The sequence below is a fragment of the Aspergillus lentulus genome (genome assembly GCF_001445615.1).
Source record: "Aspergillus lentulus DNA, contig: Alt16, strain: IFM 54703, whole genome shotgun sequence".
Classification (NCBI taxonomy): Eukaryota; Fungi; Ascomycota; class Eurotiomycetes; order Eurotiales; family Aspergillaceae; genus Aspergillus; species Aspergillus lentulus.
Window position 1 is genome coordinate 2412447 of NW_028322113.1, and position 15193 is coordinate 2427639.

The 15193-nt window shown below is 51.3% G+C and overlaps 4 protein-coding genes across 4 annotated transcripts; all 4 read right to left on the reverse strand.

Moving 5' to 3' along the window:
* Nucleotides 1-75: 75 nt before the first annotated feature.
* ALT_8262 (translation machinery-associated protein 20) lies at nt 76-901 on the reverse strand (the record flags this gene model as incomplete). The annotated part of the gene is made up of 3 exons (XM_033563164.1): nt 76-466; nt 538-678; nt 888-901. 3 exons carry the CDS (start codon nt 899-901, stop codon nt 76-78), a joined length of 546 nt encoding a protein of 181 aa, XP_033419055.1.
* A 376-nt stretch (nt 902-1277) lies between these two features.
* hir1 (putative histone transcription regulator Hir1) lies at nt 1278-7159 on the reverse strand (the record flags this gene model as incomplete). Its single annotated transcript, XM_089600389.1, has 6 exons — nt 1278-1829; nt 2045-2602; nt 2816-3162; nt 3870-6626; nt 6695-6916; nt 7009-7159. 6 exons carry the CDS (start codon nt 7157-7159, stop codon nt 1278-1280), a joined length of 4587 nt encoding a protein of 1528 aa, XP_089455282.1.
* A 929-nt stretch (nt 7160-8088) lies between these two features.
* Nucleotides 8089-9499, reverse strand: ALT_8264 (SPFH domain-containing protein; the record flags this gene model as incomplete). The annotated part of the gene is made up of 2 exons (XM_033563167.2): nt 8089-8902; nt 8994-9499. The coding sequence occupies 2 exons, from the start codon at nt 9497-9499 to the stop codon at nt 8089-8091; spliced, it is 1320 nt and encodes a 439-aa protein (XP_033419058.2).
* A 1645-nt stretch (nt 9500-11144) lies between these two features.
* ALT_8265 (La domain family) lies at nt 11145-14027 on the reverse strand (the record flags this gene model as incomplete). Its single annotated transcript, XM_033563168.1, has 4 exons — nt 11145-11256; nt 11325-12008; nt 12075-13179; nt 13301-14027. The coding sequence occupies 4 exons, from the start codon at nt 14025-14027 to the stop codon at nt 11145-11147; spliced, it is 2628 nt and encodes an 875-aa protein (XP_033419059.1).
* Nucleotides 14028-15193: the final 1166 nt, after the last annotated feature.

Sequence of the window (15193 nt, forward strand, 5' to 3'; positions counted from 1 at the left end):
AAAGCATAATCACTTGGCAATCCAAGCGAAAAAGAAGGAATCAAATCATTCGTCATTTATCAAAAGAGAACCAACTCAATCCCAATGCATCTTCCACAAGCCGTCGCCTAGATAATGCCCCTCGTCCATGACCACACCCTTCTTCTTCTCCTTCATCTCCTCCGTTCCGACCTTCAACGGCCCAACCATACACGCATGCTCCTTCCCTTCAGCCATGACCGCAACCACCTGCCCCTTCTCCAACGCATGTTCCGCATCCGGTAACCGCCCACCAGGCGACGTCAACCCAGGCGCCATGAGCGTCGCGCCTGAAAGCACGAACCGTATCGCGCCCCGGTCGATCTGAACCGTCGGCAATGCATCAGGGTAGGAATGAAGCAGTTTGAGGTGCGGGATCGGTGGCCCATCCATGGGCTGGTAGAACAGGGGAGTCGATTCGATGGTGTATAATGTCGCTCTATCCGGTCTGTAGCAGTTCCATCATTAGCCAATAGCGTCTTTTCCCCTTCCAAGGGATATCTGGTATGGGGGAATTACAATTTCACGGCATCGAGCTGGGCTTTCTTGGGGAGGATCTCATCGATATACGGCTCGAAGCCGGGATAAGTGTCGAGGAATCTTTGGCGCAGGCCGCGCTGCACCGAGGACTTGACTTTTGAGCGGCCGCTCGGGGGGATACTTTATTTCATCTTCTATTAGCATTCGTCATCGATTTGCTCGAGTCAGATACGCAGTAATGCAGCAATGCAGTGATTTGTCTTGGGGCAGAATTCGACATTTGTTGTTTGCGGAGGGGTAACAGATAACTATGGCTTGCTGGCTCTCACGAGGTTCTCACAAAACCCAACGTGTCCCAGGACACAAACTTGGACTCCCAGGGTACTTACTCTTTCTTGAACATTTTGTGGTATGCGATGGAGAGGTCAATGGTCGGTCGCTGGGCTTTTCTCAGCGTCCAACCAGTCTGCTATTTCCTTCATGACCTCCGACGAATTGCGCCAATGGTATGACGGGCTTAACGCGGGGAGGGGCCGTAGCTGTCACGTGTTATTTGAAGCTCTCTTTGTGCCTGATCTGCAAGGCACAATATCAATTTACATACTAAATTGGAGTAATACGCTATTCAACCTATCCGTGGTCACACGACAAGTACGCAACTTTGAATTTTCAAATTTCGTGATATGGAGTACTTTCTACCATGTCTGGGTGGGAATCACAAATAAACCCAAGCAAGGTATCAGCCTATATGAGCTATATCCAAATTTTGATTGATCAATTTAGCCCTTGGCAGCACCGGCCTTGATGAGGAGGATGTCACCATCTTCCACAACATAGTCCTTGCCCTTGGTCATGATCTTGCCGGCCGCCTTGACAGCGGCTTCGTCGCCATACTCCCGCAGGGTGGTGTAGTTGTACACGATGGCCTGAATGAAGGTCTTCTCAAAGTCAGTGTGAATCACACCAGCGGCCGCGGGCGCCTTGGTGCCCTTGCGGATAGTCCATTGACGGACTTCGTCTGCACCAGTGGTGAAGAAACTAGCCAAGTTGAGAACTTGGCGCATAGTAACAATAACCTTGGGCAGAGCGGACTTGGTGTTCAAGGCCTTGCACTCCTCAGCGGCCTTGGCATCATCGCCGAAGGCAGCCAAACGCTCCTCGAAGGAGACGGAAATGGGGATGAGAGGATCGCCGGGAGAGTTCTTCTGGATCCACTCAAAGACCTTGGGCAGGTACTTGTTCTTCTGACGGATGTAGTCCTTCTCGCTGAGGTTGACCAGATAGACAACGGGCTTGGCCGTGAGCAGGAAGAGAGGGTTGATAACCTCAACCTATTGATTGACCAATTAGTATCTGAAGGACACACAACTGGCGTAAACAGAATGTAATGGGGTGCAAAATAATCAGATAGGACATGATCTCATAACAGCCTCTGCGTTGTAATTAAAATGAGGCTGTTCGACGAGCTGGGTTATATCGAGCAAAGCTCTTATTCATCATATGAAAGGATGATACAGAAATAATCGAAGAAAAAGCACAAACATACCTCTTTGGGAGCCCAGTCACCCTTGCGGACGTCGTTTCCATCTTTCAGGAATTGAAGCACCTTGGCGACAGTGGCCTCCTCCTCACGCAGCTTCTTCATCTCAAGAGACTGTCCGCCGCGCTTTGTCTGCTTGCTCAAGCTCTCGAGTGCCTTCTCAACAAACTCGATATCCTTGATCCGCAACTCCTCGCTGATGATGGTCAGATCACGAACGGGATCGACGTCACCCTCGACGTGGATGATCTCAGCATCGTCGAAGCACCGGACGACCTGGAAGATGGCATCGACAGCACGAATGTGGGAAAGGAAAGCATTTCCCAGACCAGCTCCAGTAGAGGCACCGCGGGTCAGACCGGCGATATCATACACTGTCAAGTTGGCGGGAACCTGAGACTTGGGCTTGTAGTGTTCGCAAAGCCAGTCGAATCGCTCATCAGGGACGATGACACGAGCCTCTTCGGGGTCAATGGTGGCATAGGGGAAGTTGGCCGGGTTACCCAGAGACGACTTGGTGATGGCCTGGAAGAGTGTCGACTTGCCGACGTTGGCCAAACCGACCTAATTAAAAAGCCATTGTTAATTGGATGTTGGTTTCTTCACATCTGTGTGAGTATAGCAGATGAAAGCTACATGATGTAGGATGAGGATGTAAAGGAAGAAAATTGTTGCCGGATGGGAATTGTGATTTAAATAGGGGAGGGGGAAAAAAAAAGCAAAGGCTGGGAAATAGGGCAGAAAAAAAATAGTACGGTGGGGTCAATGCTCACATACGATACCACTCTTCAAGTTGTTTCCTGGACGGCCCAGCAGGACCTTCTCCTGGACAACGGCCTTCTTGGGAGGCATCTTTTTCTTCTTCTTGCTGGAGTAGTTTCGGCGGGAGAAGGCAGAAAAATAAGGAGAAGAAGAAAACGGGGAGAAAAAGGGAGAGGACTGATGGAGGCGCGAGGCAAAAGCAGAACCAGCTGCGGATCGTTCTAAACGGAGGGGTAGAGAAAGGAAGAGAAAGACGGCGGGCGGTGCGGGAGACGTGATGAAGAGCGCCCACCGACAGTGGGCAGAAGAAAGACTGGGAAAGAAGAAGAGAAGGGAGGAGGGGTCAATTGAGGGGAAGATAGCTTAGACTGTCACAGTAATCTTCGTTATGCAGTCAGACGATAATTGGAAGAGCAAATTGAGATGACAATGATTTCCTTTCCTTCTTGTACAGGATTCGCTAACTTTCTCTTCTCTATTATTATGATATAATGTTCGTGCTTTTCATGTTCTCGGAAATTTTGCAATTTTTCTGCCAGTTGATATCTCACCGCCCACATGACTGCAGACCCCCTGGTCATGCACGTGACATTGGCCTACTCTGTATACGGAGGTAGTGACAAAAAAGAATTAGACGATGGCCGCAAGAACACTTTGCGGCACAGTTCAAGCCTTTCGGAAGTCAGATGGTGAAGCAAGACTATAGCTTAAAAAATATGTTACATCCGGATATATGAAGTGGAAGCGAAGAAAAAGCCCTGAATCCGCAGCTCCTTGACAATAGAAGAAAATGGCTACCGCTCAATCAAAGCCGGCCGTAAGGAACCCGAATCATCAACGCCGTATAGAAAGACCATGGAGGAAGAATGAGACTGTTAACTGTTCTTCTCTGATTTATGTTTCCATTGCATCATCGTCTTCGGACTCGTTGTCCACCACGCCCAGCAGCTTGGCATAGGGAACGGTCACTCGCTGAAGATCCCGGTGTTTACCTGACGACAGAAAGAAAAGAAAAAGTTAGCGACATATGTCCATCAAGTGCAAAAGAAAGAATGTCACTGCAACTTACCCAAGGCTAAAATCACCTCCTTCAACAGCACCTCGCGTGGCCAGCCACAGAGGGTCTCCGAACTCTCCTGCCAGTTTCGATCCTCCTTTTCGTTCGCTTGTAGCCGGCGGACTGTGCCTGTCTCGTCCTCCTCCTCGAACAGGCCGCCAATCAGACCCTTCAGCAACTCCTCAACCTTCATCTTGAGGCCTTCCGCTCCGAGACGCTTGGCATACATAGACAAATAGAGGCGGAACTCGTCTTTAGCTCCCAGCGATAAGGCAGCGGCGAGTCGGTTCTCCATATGGGCTATAGACACACTTGACTCGAAGCTCTCGTAGCCCTCGCGAGATAAGAGGACTTTAATCAGGCGCTGCAGGAAGTACGCTCGTCCGCGGAGAAGAGTCTCATTTGTCGTATTGCGCTCCAGGAACGGAATGATACCGGCTGAGACGGCGGCCTTGGTTTCCTTGTCTTGCTGCGGTCCCGCAGACTGCAGGTTGCCCACCGGAGCTTCCGTGGAGTTCCAGTACTGACTGCCGACAGCCCACCACGCCTCGGAGACGCGCTGCCAGGTGTACATGGAAGGCGAGTAGGAGTAACCTTCGCCATTGGACAATGCGACCACCACCCGGCCCTCCGAGTTGATTCGCGCATTGGTGATTGCTGGAGCCGCGGAGGGGTGCGCACCCAGCGTGTGAATTGCTGCATCGAGCACGGGTTGGAGGGAGATAGGGGGGTGAGGGGAGGAAAGATGCTTGACGTTCCAGACATAGCACATGCCCACCGCTGATATACAGAGGATCCATGGGCCATTGCATTCCAGAATCACTGGTTGTGCTTCAAGCACGAGAGCGCTGACAAGTCGCCGGCCTGCGGGCGACCAGATGTAGACTGATCCATCTTCGCAGGCGGCAGCCCACATGCTCTGGTTACCAGTCACCAGAAGCACAGTCCGTGGGAGGAAATCCTGCCAGAGTGGCTGTTCGCCGCGAAACAGCGTGAGGCGTACAGGCTCGCGATCTACAGCTCTACCTGTCAAGCTTGCAGGGGAAGGATTACGAGCCTCGAAGACAACATCAGCCCGCGATTTCCCCGGCTCTCCTGTAGCGCTAGGCGCTTCCGTCGGCTTGCCGTTGGAATCGATGGCTCGCACGATCTGGCTGCGGACCTTTGGTACTGCGAGACGGAGCTGGCTGATCGCCATGCAGGGATTCGTTACAGCAGGCCTTATGAACTCCGGCGTTGGCTGCTGTCCCGTGGGTGCAGGTTGACGCTGCGCCGGAAGAAGCCCATCCGGCGTATTTGCGAGGATCGGTGTCGCGCCGTTCTGACTTGCCAGTGCAACCCGTTTCTCCACATGTCCATCTTCATCGCCCTCGAGTTGCGCGATCTTTCGCTTATTTCCGAAAAGCAACGCAGCAAGTCCACCCTTAGGTAACCCATCAAAAGGCTTCGAAAGATCAACAATCGACTGTGGCGCATCGGCCTTCACTTGGCTACTAACCGAAGCCATGAGTCGTGCCTGAGGGAGAGACGACTCCGCCGCGCCGGCTCCGGATACTAGAAGAGGCGCAATTCGCTTCTTGCCCTCCTTCGTGTACGTCGGGCGCTGCTTCAACCTCTCCAACTTCGCCTGATAGGGATCTGGCTTCTCCGGTTCCGGAGCTGCTGGTGTTGCTGCGGTGCCATTAGGTTGGGCCTTCTGCGCATCTGGAGCGGGCGAGGGACCTCGTGCAGGTGTTGCACCGTTTGACGGAAGCGGTGCCGCCTTGCCATTGACCATACTTTCTGCTGTGGCATGGCCATCGCCCATTAGAGCACCCATTCGCCCCTCGACGTCTTTGATCTCCCCAGCTTTACTCTTCTCCTCAAGGAGTAAACCATCAGTAGTTTCAGCGATACCAGCGCCTCTTCTGTTCGTGCCGAATTTTGTAAGTGACTTCTCGTTCTCCTCCATCGCCATCGGGTAGCCTAGCTCCCCGTCCTCAAAGCGAACGGCAAGAATCGTACCATCGAGGGCAGTCGCAAAGAGGCATTTTCCATCGGGACTCCAGGCTAGATCTGAGATTGACTTGGCAGCCATCTCCTGGGCGACCACGATGGGTCTGGGGTTGCTGGTGATCCAAATGCTCAGTGACTTGTCTCCGCCGGCGCATGCGATGACTGTCACATTCTGCATTGCATGGTTTTGATTATCAACCGCCGACTTGCTGACCGGTTGACTTGAATATAATCGTGGGGAGAAAGCGCACACCTCCACCGGTGCTTCGTGGCCGATGAGGTTGATATCACCATCCCACGAACCTCGGTTGATAATTGCAACGGAACTAACAGGCCCGTTCACTGCGTTGGCAGCCGCAATGTGCATTCCGTCCGGAGACCACGAGCAGCGACGGAAATAGGCAGTAAGTGGTGAGTTTTGGAAAGGCGCGGATATAGTGTGTTCGAGCACGAAGTTGTTCATCTGATCATGAGCCGTAGAATTCGGCGAAGGCGACGTAAATCGAAAGATACGGACTGTGCGGTCGTCACTCGCCGTAGCGAAGTATTTATTTGCCGGGTCGAATGTAATTCCCTTGACATGGCTCTGGTGGATGGAAAGTGTCTTCAATTTTTCGAAGGTATGCCCTGACCAAACCACGACCTTGGAATCCAGTCCAACAGATACCAAAATTGAGGAATCGTACGACCATCCTAGATCTTGAACATCATTGTCATGGCCGATCAACCTCCGTATCGTGCGCCAATTCTCCACAGGCGGCGCCTCGTTCGACCCTAGCATTTTCGAAAACAACACCGGTTAGCGAGCTCCCTTCCCACGGTCCAAATAAGCCAGCACCTACCGAACGTCGACGCATGCGAAGGAGGATTCGCATCCAACGTATAAATACAGACTATCTTATCGTCCGCACCCGACGCCAGGTACTTCCCATTGGGCGAAAATCGAACCGTATGAATCGTGCCCGAGTGGTTGCTCATCGACGCAAGCTGCTTGGGCTTGTTTGCATACTCGGGGTTTCCCGTATTATAGATCGCTTCCGTAGACCATATTCGAACGTATCCGTCTGCACCCAGGGTAGAAGCGCTTATATCAGCATCCATCCCAAATCCGCGCTCCATACGGCTTGGCCCATAGATTCGTCTGGGAATTTCTCACCTCCAGCTGCTGTGACCAAACGGCTTCCATCCGGGGAGATGTCGCAAGCGTAAACCTCGAAGTCTTTTCTCTCCCCTATCCAAGCAAGAAACAGTATTAGCACAAGTTTAGTAGCCAGGTCGAATCTTCGAAGTAAAGATGTGTGGTTCATGGTATCACAAATTGCCAACAGAAAAAAGGAAGACAAAATGCACCTCCATGGGTCAGCCAAACCGGCTTAAAAATATGCATTGCAACAGCTGCGGTTTCGCTCGCAGACTTCAATGATGTTTCGATTTCCGCGTAGGACCGCTATGTCTGGGCTGGGCTCCTAGTAGGCTGACGTGGATGCAGGACTGTGGGTTATCTGGAGCATCGCAGAGAGACGGCGCTGCAGCTCAGCCGATGATGAACTATTATTATTGAACGAATGACAGAAGGAACAATACCCGGAAGTATTTGCTGACTAGAATAAAGCTTCAGATTGAGCAAAGGGATGCGCCAGTCCGTTGATGTGAAATTTGTCTGGAGACTAATCTAAGAATACGCCAACGCGAACAAAGGAGGACTGATCAACCAAGTCGCGATCTCCAGGCGCGGGAGTCGGATGGTCCGAGCTTCCTCATATTCTCCGCCTGCAGGGACTATCCGCATATCTCGCATATTATCTTGACGATGGACTGCATATCCTGCATTGATGGCATTGATGATGAGATATAAGAGGCTTTATGTTATTCTTTTCGTCTCCACCTTACTATTGGGGTACTGTACATTATACACAGGAGAAGAGAAAGAATAAGTGTGAGGAAAATCAGCTAAAGCCAACCAACACTTGCCGACAGCAAGTTTTGTTCTTCGCCACGGTGGCTTCCTGCCTGCACTCCTGAGAACATGCTAGATAGTGTTGAGAAGTAGGATCATGGTTGCAAAAGACAAGAGGCGGTAAGGTACAAGTTGTCACGAGATATTATCGTACACCAACAAAATCATTTCAGCTGGACGGAGTCATGGAGGGAGATGCCTTCAGCGTAAGGAAACGCCCGAAATCTGGAGGATTGTGCCAAGTGGTTATCGAAAAGAGTCATCTTCGCTTAGAATCCTCTACCTTCTCTGTTGGCTCGCCTGGTCAAAGCCTTCCAAGACACTATCAGCGACATTCTCAACCTTGTCGGTCTCAGACTCAGCCTGACGCTGGGGCTCAGAAGTGTTCTTTTCTGGCTTTTGATGCGAGTGCTCAATCTGAGCAGGCTCCTGCACTCCAAGGGCCTTCGCGGCAATGGAGCGCGCCTGGCTCTCGTTGACCTTGCCATAGACTGCCATGGCATTCGCTATCATTCCACCAAGGTCGCCAACATTGCCAGGAACAACGACAGCAGTTCCTTCACGCGCAAGATTCGAGAAGGCCTCGACGTACTTCTCTGCGACACTGAGGCTGACAGCACTGTGCGCGTTCTCACTGCCCTCTGCAATCGCCTTAGCCACGACCTCGATACCTCTGGCAGTCGCCTGCGCCTTGAGCATAATCGCCTCTGCCTCACCAGAAGCACTGTTGATCCGCTCAGACCGCAGAGCCTCGGATGCAAGAATGACGGACTGCTTCCGACCCTCTGCGATGTTGATCGCACTCTGTCGCTGACCCTCAGATTCGAGTATCTCCGCACGCTTTGACCGCTCTGCCGTCACCTGACGGTGCATCGCTGCAACAACGCCTTCCGGAGCATGAATATCCCGAATCTCATAACGTAGACAGACCACACCCCAGTCCTGAGCTGCCTCGTTGATAGCCTGCGTAATATTGGTATTTAACGTGGCACGCTCCTTCAACACATGGTCTAGCGTGAGCTGACCAATCTCCGAGCGCATAGTTGTCTGTGCTAGTTGGGAAATGGCATATTCGGCATCCTCAACGCCGTAACTGATCGACAATTGAAACGAGTCAGCTTGCTTGTCTTAAATATCAGGTCCCCTTGCGCGACCTGCTGTCTCCATCCCCCTGAATGACTCACCTTGCCTTGTACGCGTCAAATACCCTTGTATATAGCACACCATCCAGCTCCAACGTAACATTATCCGCGGTAATGGCATTCTGGCTCGGTATCTCAATGGCAGACTCCTTCAAGCTCTTAACGTATGCGATCCGATCAATAAAGGGGATTAAGATTGCCAATCCAGGCTCTAAAATTCGATGGAACTTGCCCATCCGCTCAACGATCCATGCGGTCTGCTGAGGGACGAATCGAATGACGGTGTTCATGGGAAGCGCGGAGCGACTTGAGAAGTATGTCGCGGGTGCACCGCCGGGCAACGACCCGGGTCCGAAGCCTAGCAGTGACGATTCTGGCGCGGTCCGTCGAGATGTTGAGGAGACATTCCGCCGTCGAATGGTACTCAGGGTGTTGGAAGATATGATGCGAGGGCCAGAAAGACAAGGGTTCTGAAGGGCCACGCGGTTAGAACCGCGAACGGAAGACCGAAGCAGTCTCGATGACTGCCTGGACGTCACTTCCATCATGAGGGATTAATTACGAGAAATAGGCGACGGACGTGTGGAGCGAATTTGGGAGTATTTGGGACAAGTTTGATCTGACAAGCTCTCGTGGGGAGAAGCTCGGGTGCAGCTGGCTACTGCGATCGTCACTTGCCGATTTGATGGCCTGAGGCAGAATGTCATGCTGAGTCACCGCCTACCTCCTTCTAACTATTTCCTGTTAGGAAATTGATCGAACTTCCATTTGATTTGAGCTTGAGCATGTTGTTCGTAACTCCAATAGTGATGACGACGTGAGCACGAGCAAGATCTTACTTATGGTAATCGTGTTTTGGAGATTCCCATCACGCACTTCGGCTGACTCTTTGAGAAGCCGATGAGAAGTTTCGAGTGGTGCTCCTGGAAGCAATTCACTAATACGAACACCTACTCTTAACACGATTGTAGACATGGTCAGGAAATTCGTCTATTTCAGTTCTGAAAAGATCCTCCCTTTTCCAAGGAAAAATGAACACGTTCCGAGAAACAAAAATCAAACAATTACCCGTATTATGCACGCCGCATTACTCTCACAGTAAGAGACCCATTTTATGCAGAATAGAAGAAAGGATGAGAGGGTAAGAGGAAGTTGGAGAGAAGATGTCGCACCGCAGAAGGCACCATGAAAGCAGATGGAGAGATCATCTCTGGAGTCGTCCTAGGTGCTTGGAAGGAGAATCCGTACGGCGCTTCCCGATTTCTCCTGTGCGCAGTCGATTATTGCTTGTTTCAAAGTTGAGGTTTCTTTTTTGCATTTTCCTTCCATTCGTACGGAGACTCGCATGCAGGACAAGGGACAGGTTACCGCAGTGGATAGAGAAAGCAGAGAGAAAAATAAAAAGAAAAAGAACAAGTTGCCGAAGTGAACTCTATGGCCGTGGGAAATCGGTTAGGCTCGGCGCACCGCAGAAGCAAGCATCAGAGACAGGTGATATTGCCCAGTAAATCATGCCCGGACTCCGAAAAGTTTTTTAACCCTTCCCATGACTGAAGCAAAAAGAACGGGAGCGTCGGAATAAGAAAAACAAAGCGACGAGATGCCGAATAATATGTATCCATCTCGTCTTGGGAATTGATTAGCGGGAACTCGCCACAAAAAAAAGTAAATGCAGTAGCTGAGATGTAGTGATGCAAGTCATGATAGAGAAGCACGAAAAAAAGTTAAGGACGGGAGAAGCAAAAGGAAGAATAACAAAATCACTTTTCCAGCTCGGCTCTCAAGCTAGCATCGAGAAGGCTGTCGATTTTCAGGCGATTTCCTGCGTCGCAAGCTTGACTATGCCAGGCCGAACGTAGAGTGTCGAAAGCCATGTGTTCTCAGGTGGCTAGACAATTCCCCCCTCTATAAAACAAGGGGGTCTTCGACCACCTCATCAGGGAGGATCTTTTTGCTCGACAAAAAAGCACCATAAAACCGGGCGAGCCTGTTGAACCCGCTGCTGGCGTTTCGAAAAGAGAGATCATCAAGCGCTAGACTCTTAAATTCATTGTACATTTGTGCATTGAAATTTGAAACCAAGAAATGTGACCAGAATTGGTACGGGGCATCCATCTCGCGGTCATCATCTTGATTGGGCGTTAGTTTTGTTCGTAAAGAACTCGTTTTCGAAAATACTGTAAGGTTCGTGGACTAAATCATCGGAGGACAGCAGGAGACTGGGTTGAAATCTTGTCTTCCATCCCACAGTGTCGACGAAGGATCTTGGTGAAGACTATCGTGTGCCGTATCACTCACGAGTTGACTGTTTCACTATTAGTACAATGAGGAGTGGGAGAAGACGCCACTGGAAGCACGAAAGGTGAAGCATACCTAATGTCATTTGCCGTCGAGACAGTGGGACGAGGGAGGGATAATTCACTAGAGGGAGCTAGTCCGCCCGCTGTCCTAGAAGTGTCAACAGATCCGTTGAAAAAGGGGGGGAGGGGGGAATTGTCAAGAAGCTGAAGCCATGCTACGCAAGAGAGCTTTGGCCTGCGCACCACGTCTATCAACTTCTCAACTTTATCATATGAGAAGGGACGGTCATCAATGGGGATCCCTACATTTGCGATTTCAGCCTGGAGAACTACTGGGTTCGACGGCGAGAATTCTGGCGCGGTAGAAGATAGTGAGGTCTTCAAGACCTGAGGCTCGGTGCTACCGTTCGGGAGACCATTTGTTGCTTCCTCGACGTGGTTCTGCTCATCAAACTTTCCAGCATCAGCTGAGAGAGACGGGCCCTCATTCTGAGCCGAAGGATCGCGCTGCTCGACGGGAAGAACCCATTGCTCCCATTTGTCTCTTGGTCGCAACCGATCAATGCCATCCTCGCCGGTCTGATACTCAACGTTTCTCACTTGGCGGCAGGCATGGCGCAGCATTTCGAAATCCTCGGTGAGTGTCTTGACGCGTTTGAAACTAGCAATGACGGACAGTGGCACAAAGCCCTGAGAGTCCATTTGCTTGCGAAGGAATAGGTCTTTGCAAAGATTGTCGACAGAAAAGTAATATTCCCTGCCAGGATTAATTTCTGCCGCGAATCACAAGAGCAACACGATAAAAATAAAAGGCACAACTTACAATTGCATCGAGATCATGCTCATGAGAGAGAACGGTTCCATGTACGGTTGATAAGGAACAGCAGTCATTGGGCCAGCCGGTATCGGTTGATAACCGTACATAGTGTTGATATCGGCGGGGAAAGGATAAACGCCATACATAGAAGCAGAGTTCGGCAGAGAAGGCGATCTCAGAGACATTCTATGTCCTTGTTGAGAGCCGTTAGGAAGGCCATGATGAGATCGCTGACGCTCATTAAATCCGAAGGACTTGGGATGGACGAATGAATGGTGCCCCATATGATTGTTAGGGAACTGCGAGTTTTGCGAGCCGGTGAAGCCAGAATGTCCTCCACGGCCGCGGTGAGAGCCCCTGCCCCTGTCTGCACGGGATTCGCGAGAGAAGTCCTTCTCTTTGCGATCCCCGGGAAAACCAGCCAGGTCCGCTGACTTCGGTCCATTCTCGAAGCGGCGGTCGTGAGTTGAGCTAGCGCGAGGGCCAGTGTGCGTGTCGGCCGAGGGATGTGAGCTCTTCAACGTGCTATCACCGCCCTTGTGGGCTGCATCGTGGTTTCTCGCGAAAGGCTTGGCATCGCCGCGGTGTCGTGGTGGGAGATTCTCATTCCCACCACCTTGTCTTGGAGCCGGCAACCCATTCACATTTTCGGCTCCCTTAGGCGCACGGTTTCGGTCAGCAGCTTGTGTGCCTTTGCGGGAATCAGCCAGTCCAGCGTCAACGCTGTTAGCGCGCTTCGAAGGGGCGGGTAGAGAGTTAGCACGAGCGGAGTTGGGCTCATTTCTGCCTCTGTCTCCAACGCCATTCTGTTTAGCGGTAGAACCTTGAGCTGCCTTGTCAGCACCAGGCGCACCATGAGTGGCATTACGAGCTCCATCCCTTCCGACTCGTCCAGCTCTTCCACCCCTGCGCGCAGATGATGGCAAAGGCGTATTGAAGACAGCGGTTGGTACATAAGGAACAGGCATCCACTTCTCCTTTCCGTGCGGCCGAATGACAGGGCTCTTTTCAGATTTATCAGTCTTCTCTTGAGCCTTTCTCTTCTCTTCCCCTTGTGCGACTTGAGGTGTAGGCCACGAAGAGGCATCGCCCACAGGTGGGATGGAAACATCTACAGAATCACGATTAGCTTGCCGATTTTGGACTAGAGCGGGCTCCCTCTCCAGAAGCTCAGAGTCCCATAGTGATTACATTCGTGGTAAATAACCACGAATGACCGGATTTAGACTTACTCTCATCCCGGCCTTTGCCTCCGTCGGCCCTCTTTTTGTCCTTGGGACCATCGGATGTAGCGTCCGCTCCCTTCTTCTTAGGGGCGGTTTTCGGCAGCTCCTGATGGTTATCTCCTGATGTCGACGAGGCAACGGATGCGGTTTTCGATGCACTGGGTTTAGCAGATGGAGCGGACTTAATTGCTGCGGTGGCTTTGGCCTTAGCTTCCTGAGCTTCCTTTCGTTGCTGCCAAACGTTAACCGCAGGTAAGGGTGCTGCTTTCAACTCCTTCAGAGCGACTTTCTTGTCCTTGTCGAACGAAGCACTAGATTTATCCTTGGCATCCTGAGCGTTGCCCTGCTTATCTGTTCCTGAAGCTTGGGACTGCTTATCCCAGTTGGAGTCGGTAGTGCCATTGGGTGTATTCGACCCCTCCTCTTCCTTCGATACTGTGGATGTGGAAGAAGCACCCACGCTAGGTGAGGACGTCCCGGAAACATTGGTCTTAGAAGGAGCAGTTGCTGTGCTCTCCGAGTCCTTGTCGGTACTGGCAGCGGCCTTCTCTGCTTCCTGAGATGGCTCTGCCGTGGGAGCCGTGGTCTCTGGCTCCATCTGCACACTCGAGTTTGTGCTCTGCTCATCTGCCTTGACAGCTGGCTTATTCGGCTCTGTAGAGGCCGGGTTTGCCGCCGATGGCGTCGCAACGACACCCTTGGCTGCTTGAGCGTAAGAAAATGTAGCAGCCATTTCTACTTTCGAAATTCGAAAGGGAAGTGAAGGATAAGAAATAGAGGTTGGAAGAATGGCAGACTATTTCTTTGCTCTGTGATAGAATGTGAAGGTTTCCTCTTGTGTTCTGCCAGAGAACAGGTCCCTTCGTTGGAAAACTCCGATGAAAGAGAAAGTGTATGCGCCGATTCAAGGCGAGAAAGCTTCAACACGGACGACAGTCAGGATATTCAGACTTCTGCCCTCTTGCTACCCCGTCGAACTGCAACTTCCCGGTACTTGAATCACTCCAACCTCGGCTGCAGCCTGTAGACGTGGTCCGGTAAACAGATCTCAGTGAGACAACCCGTAGCTGGTGATAATGTAGAACGTTATTCTCGGTAGGAAGGATTTATCACGCGAGGACCATCGATGGAGTCGTCGAGAGCGGTTTCGTTGCGGCGATAGCTAAATGACGTCCTATTGAGAATGATGGATGTTGAAAATGTTGTCTTGATGACAAGGACGCGAAAGGAACCTTGGCGACGAATTCAAAAATATCCCACGATAATCACAGGGAGGCCTCGTAGTGATCTGATGTATTCAACCTCAAACACAGAGGGGACCTTGGTTGTTCTTTCTTATTTTCCGTTACGCGTATTTCCTGCTTCGAGATCCAACCCGTCCGTAGAGAAAACTGTGCGTTCAGACGTTCTCTTCAAGCAGTCGGATGGTAAGAATGCGAATCGAAAGCCTGTCTGACAGCGCGGCACGTTGTTTTTCGAAGAGGGAAAGCCCGGTGTTGTCCCTGGTGTAGCGAAGCCGAAAGGCGCGACTTGCACGTGGCGGAGACGACAACGCAGAGAGATTCCTAGAACCTACTGGACTCGAAGGATGAGACGACAGCAGCTTCAAATAGAAACTTGGATGGACAATGCCAAACAAGATAACTGGAAAGTAACAAATAAAAAAAAAGGTTGTGTTGATTCAACCGATCGATATGCCCTTGCCCGCAGGATTGTGGGAAAAAGGAATTCGGAAGAATGGGAGAGTCGCACTGACGGATAGCACGAGCTCAAACAGCAACACGGACACCAAGAGGGCGACGAGAAAAAAAGACGAGAGTGGAGGGAACTGAAGAAACTAGCACGTCCCAGGATGATGTGAGGGGAAGAGAGGGGAGGAGGGGGGTAAGAAGACAACGA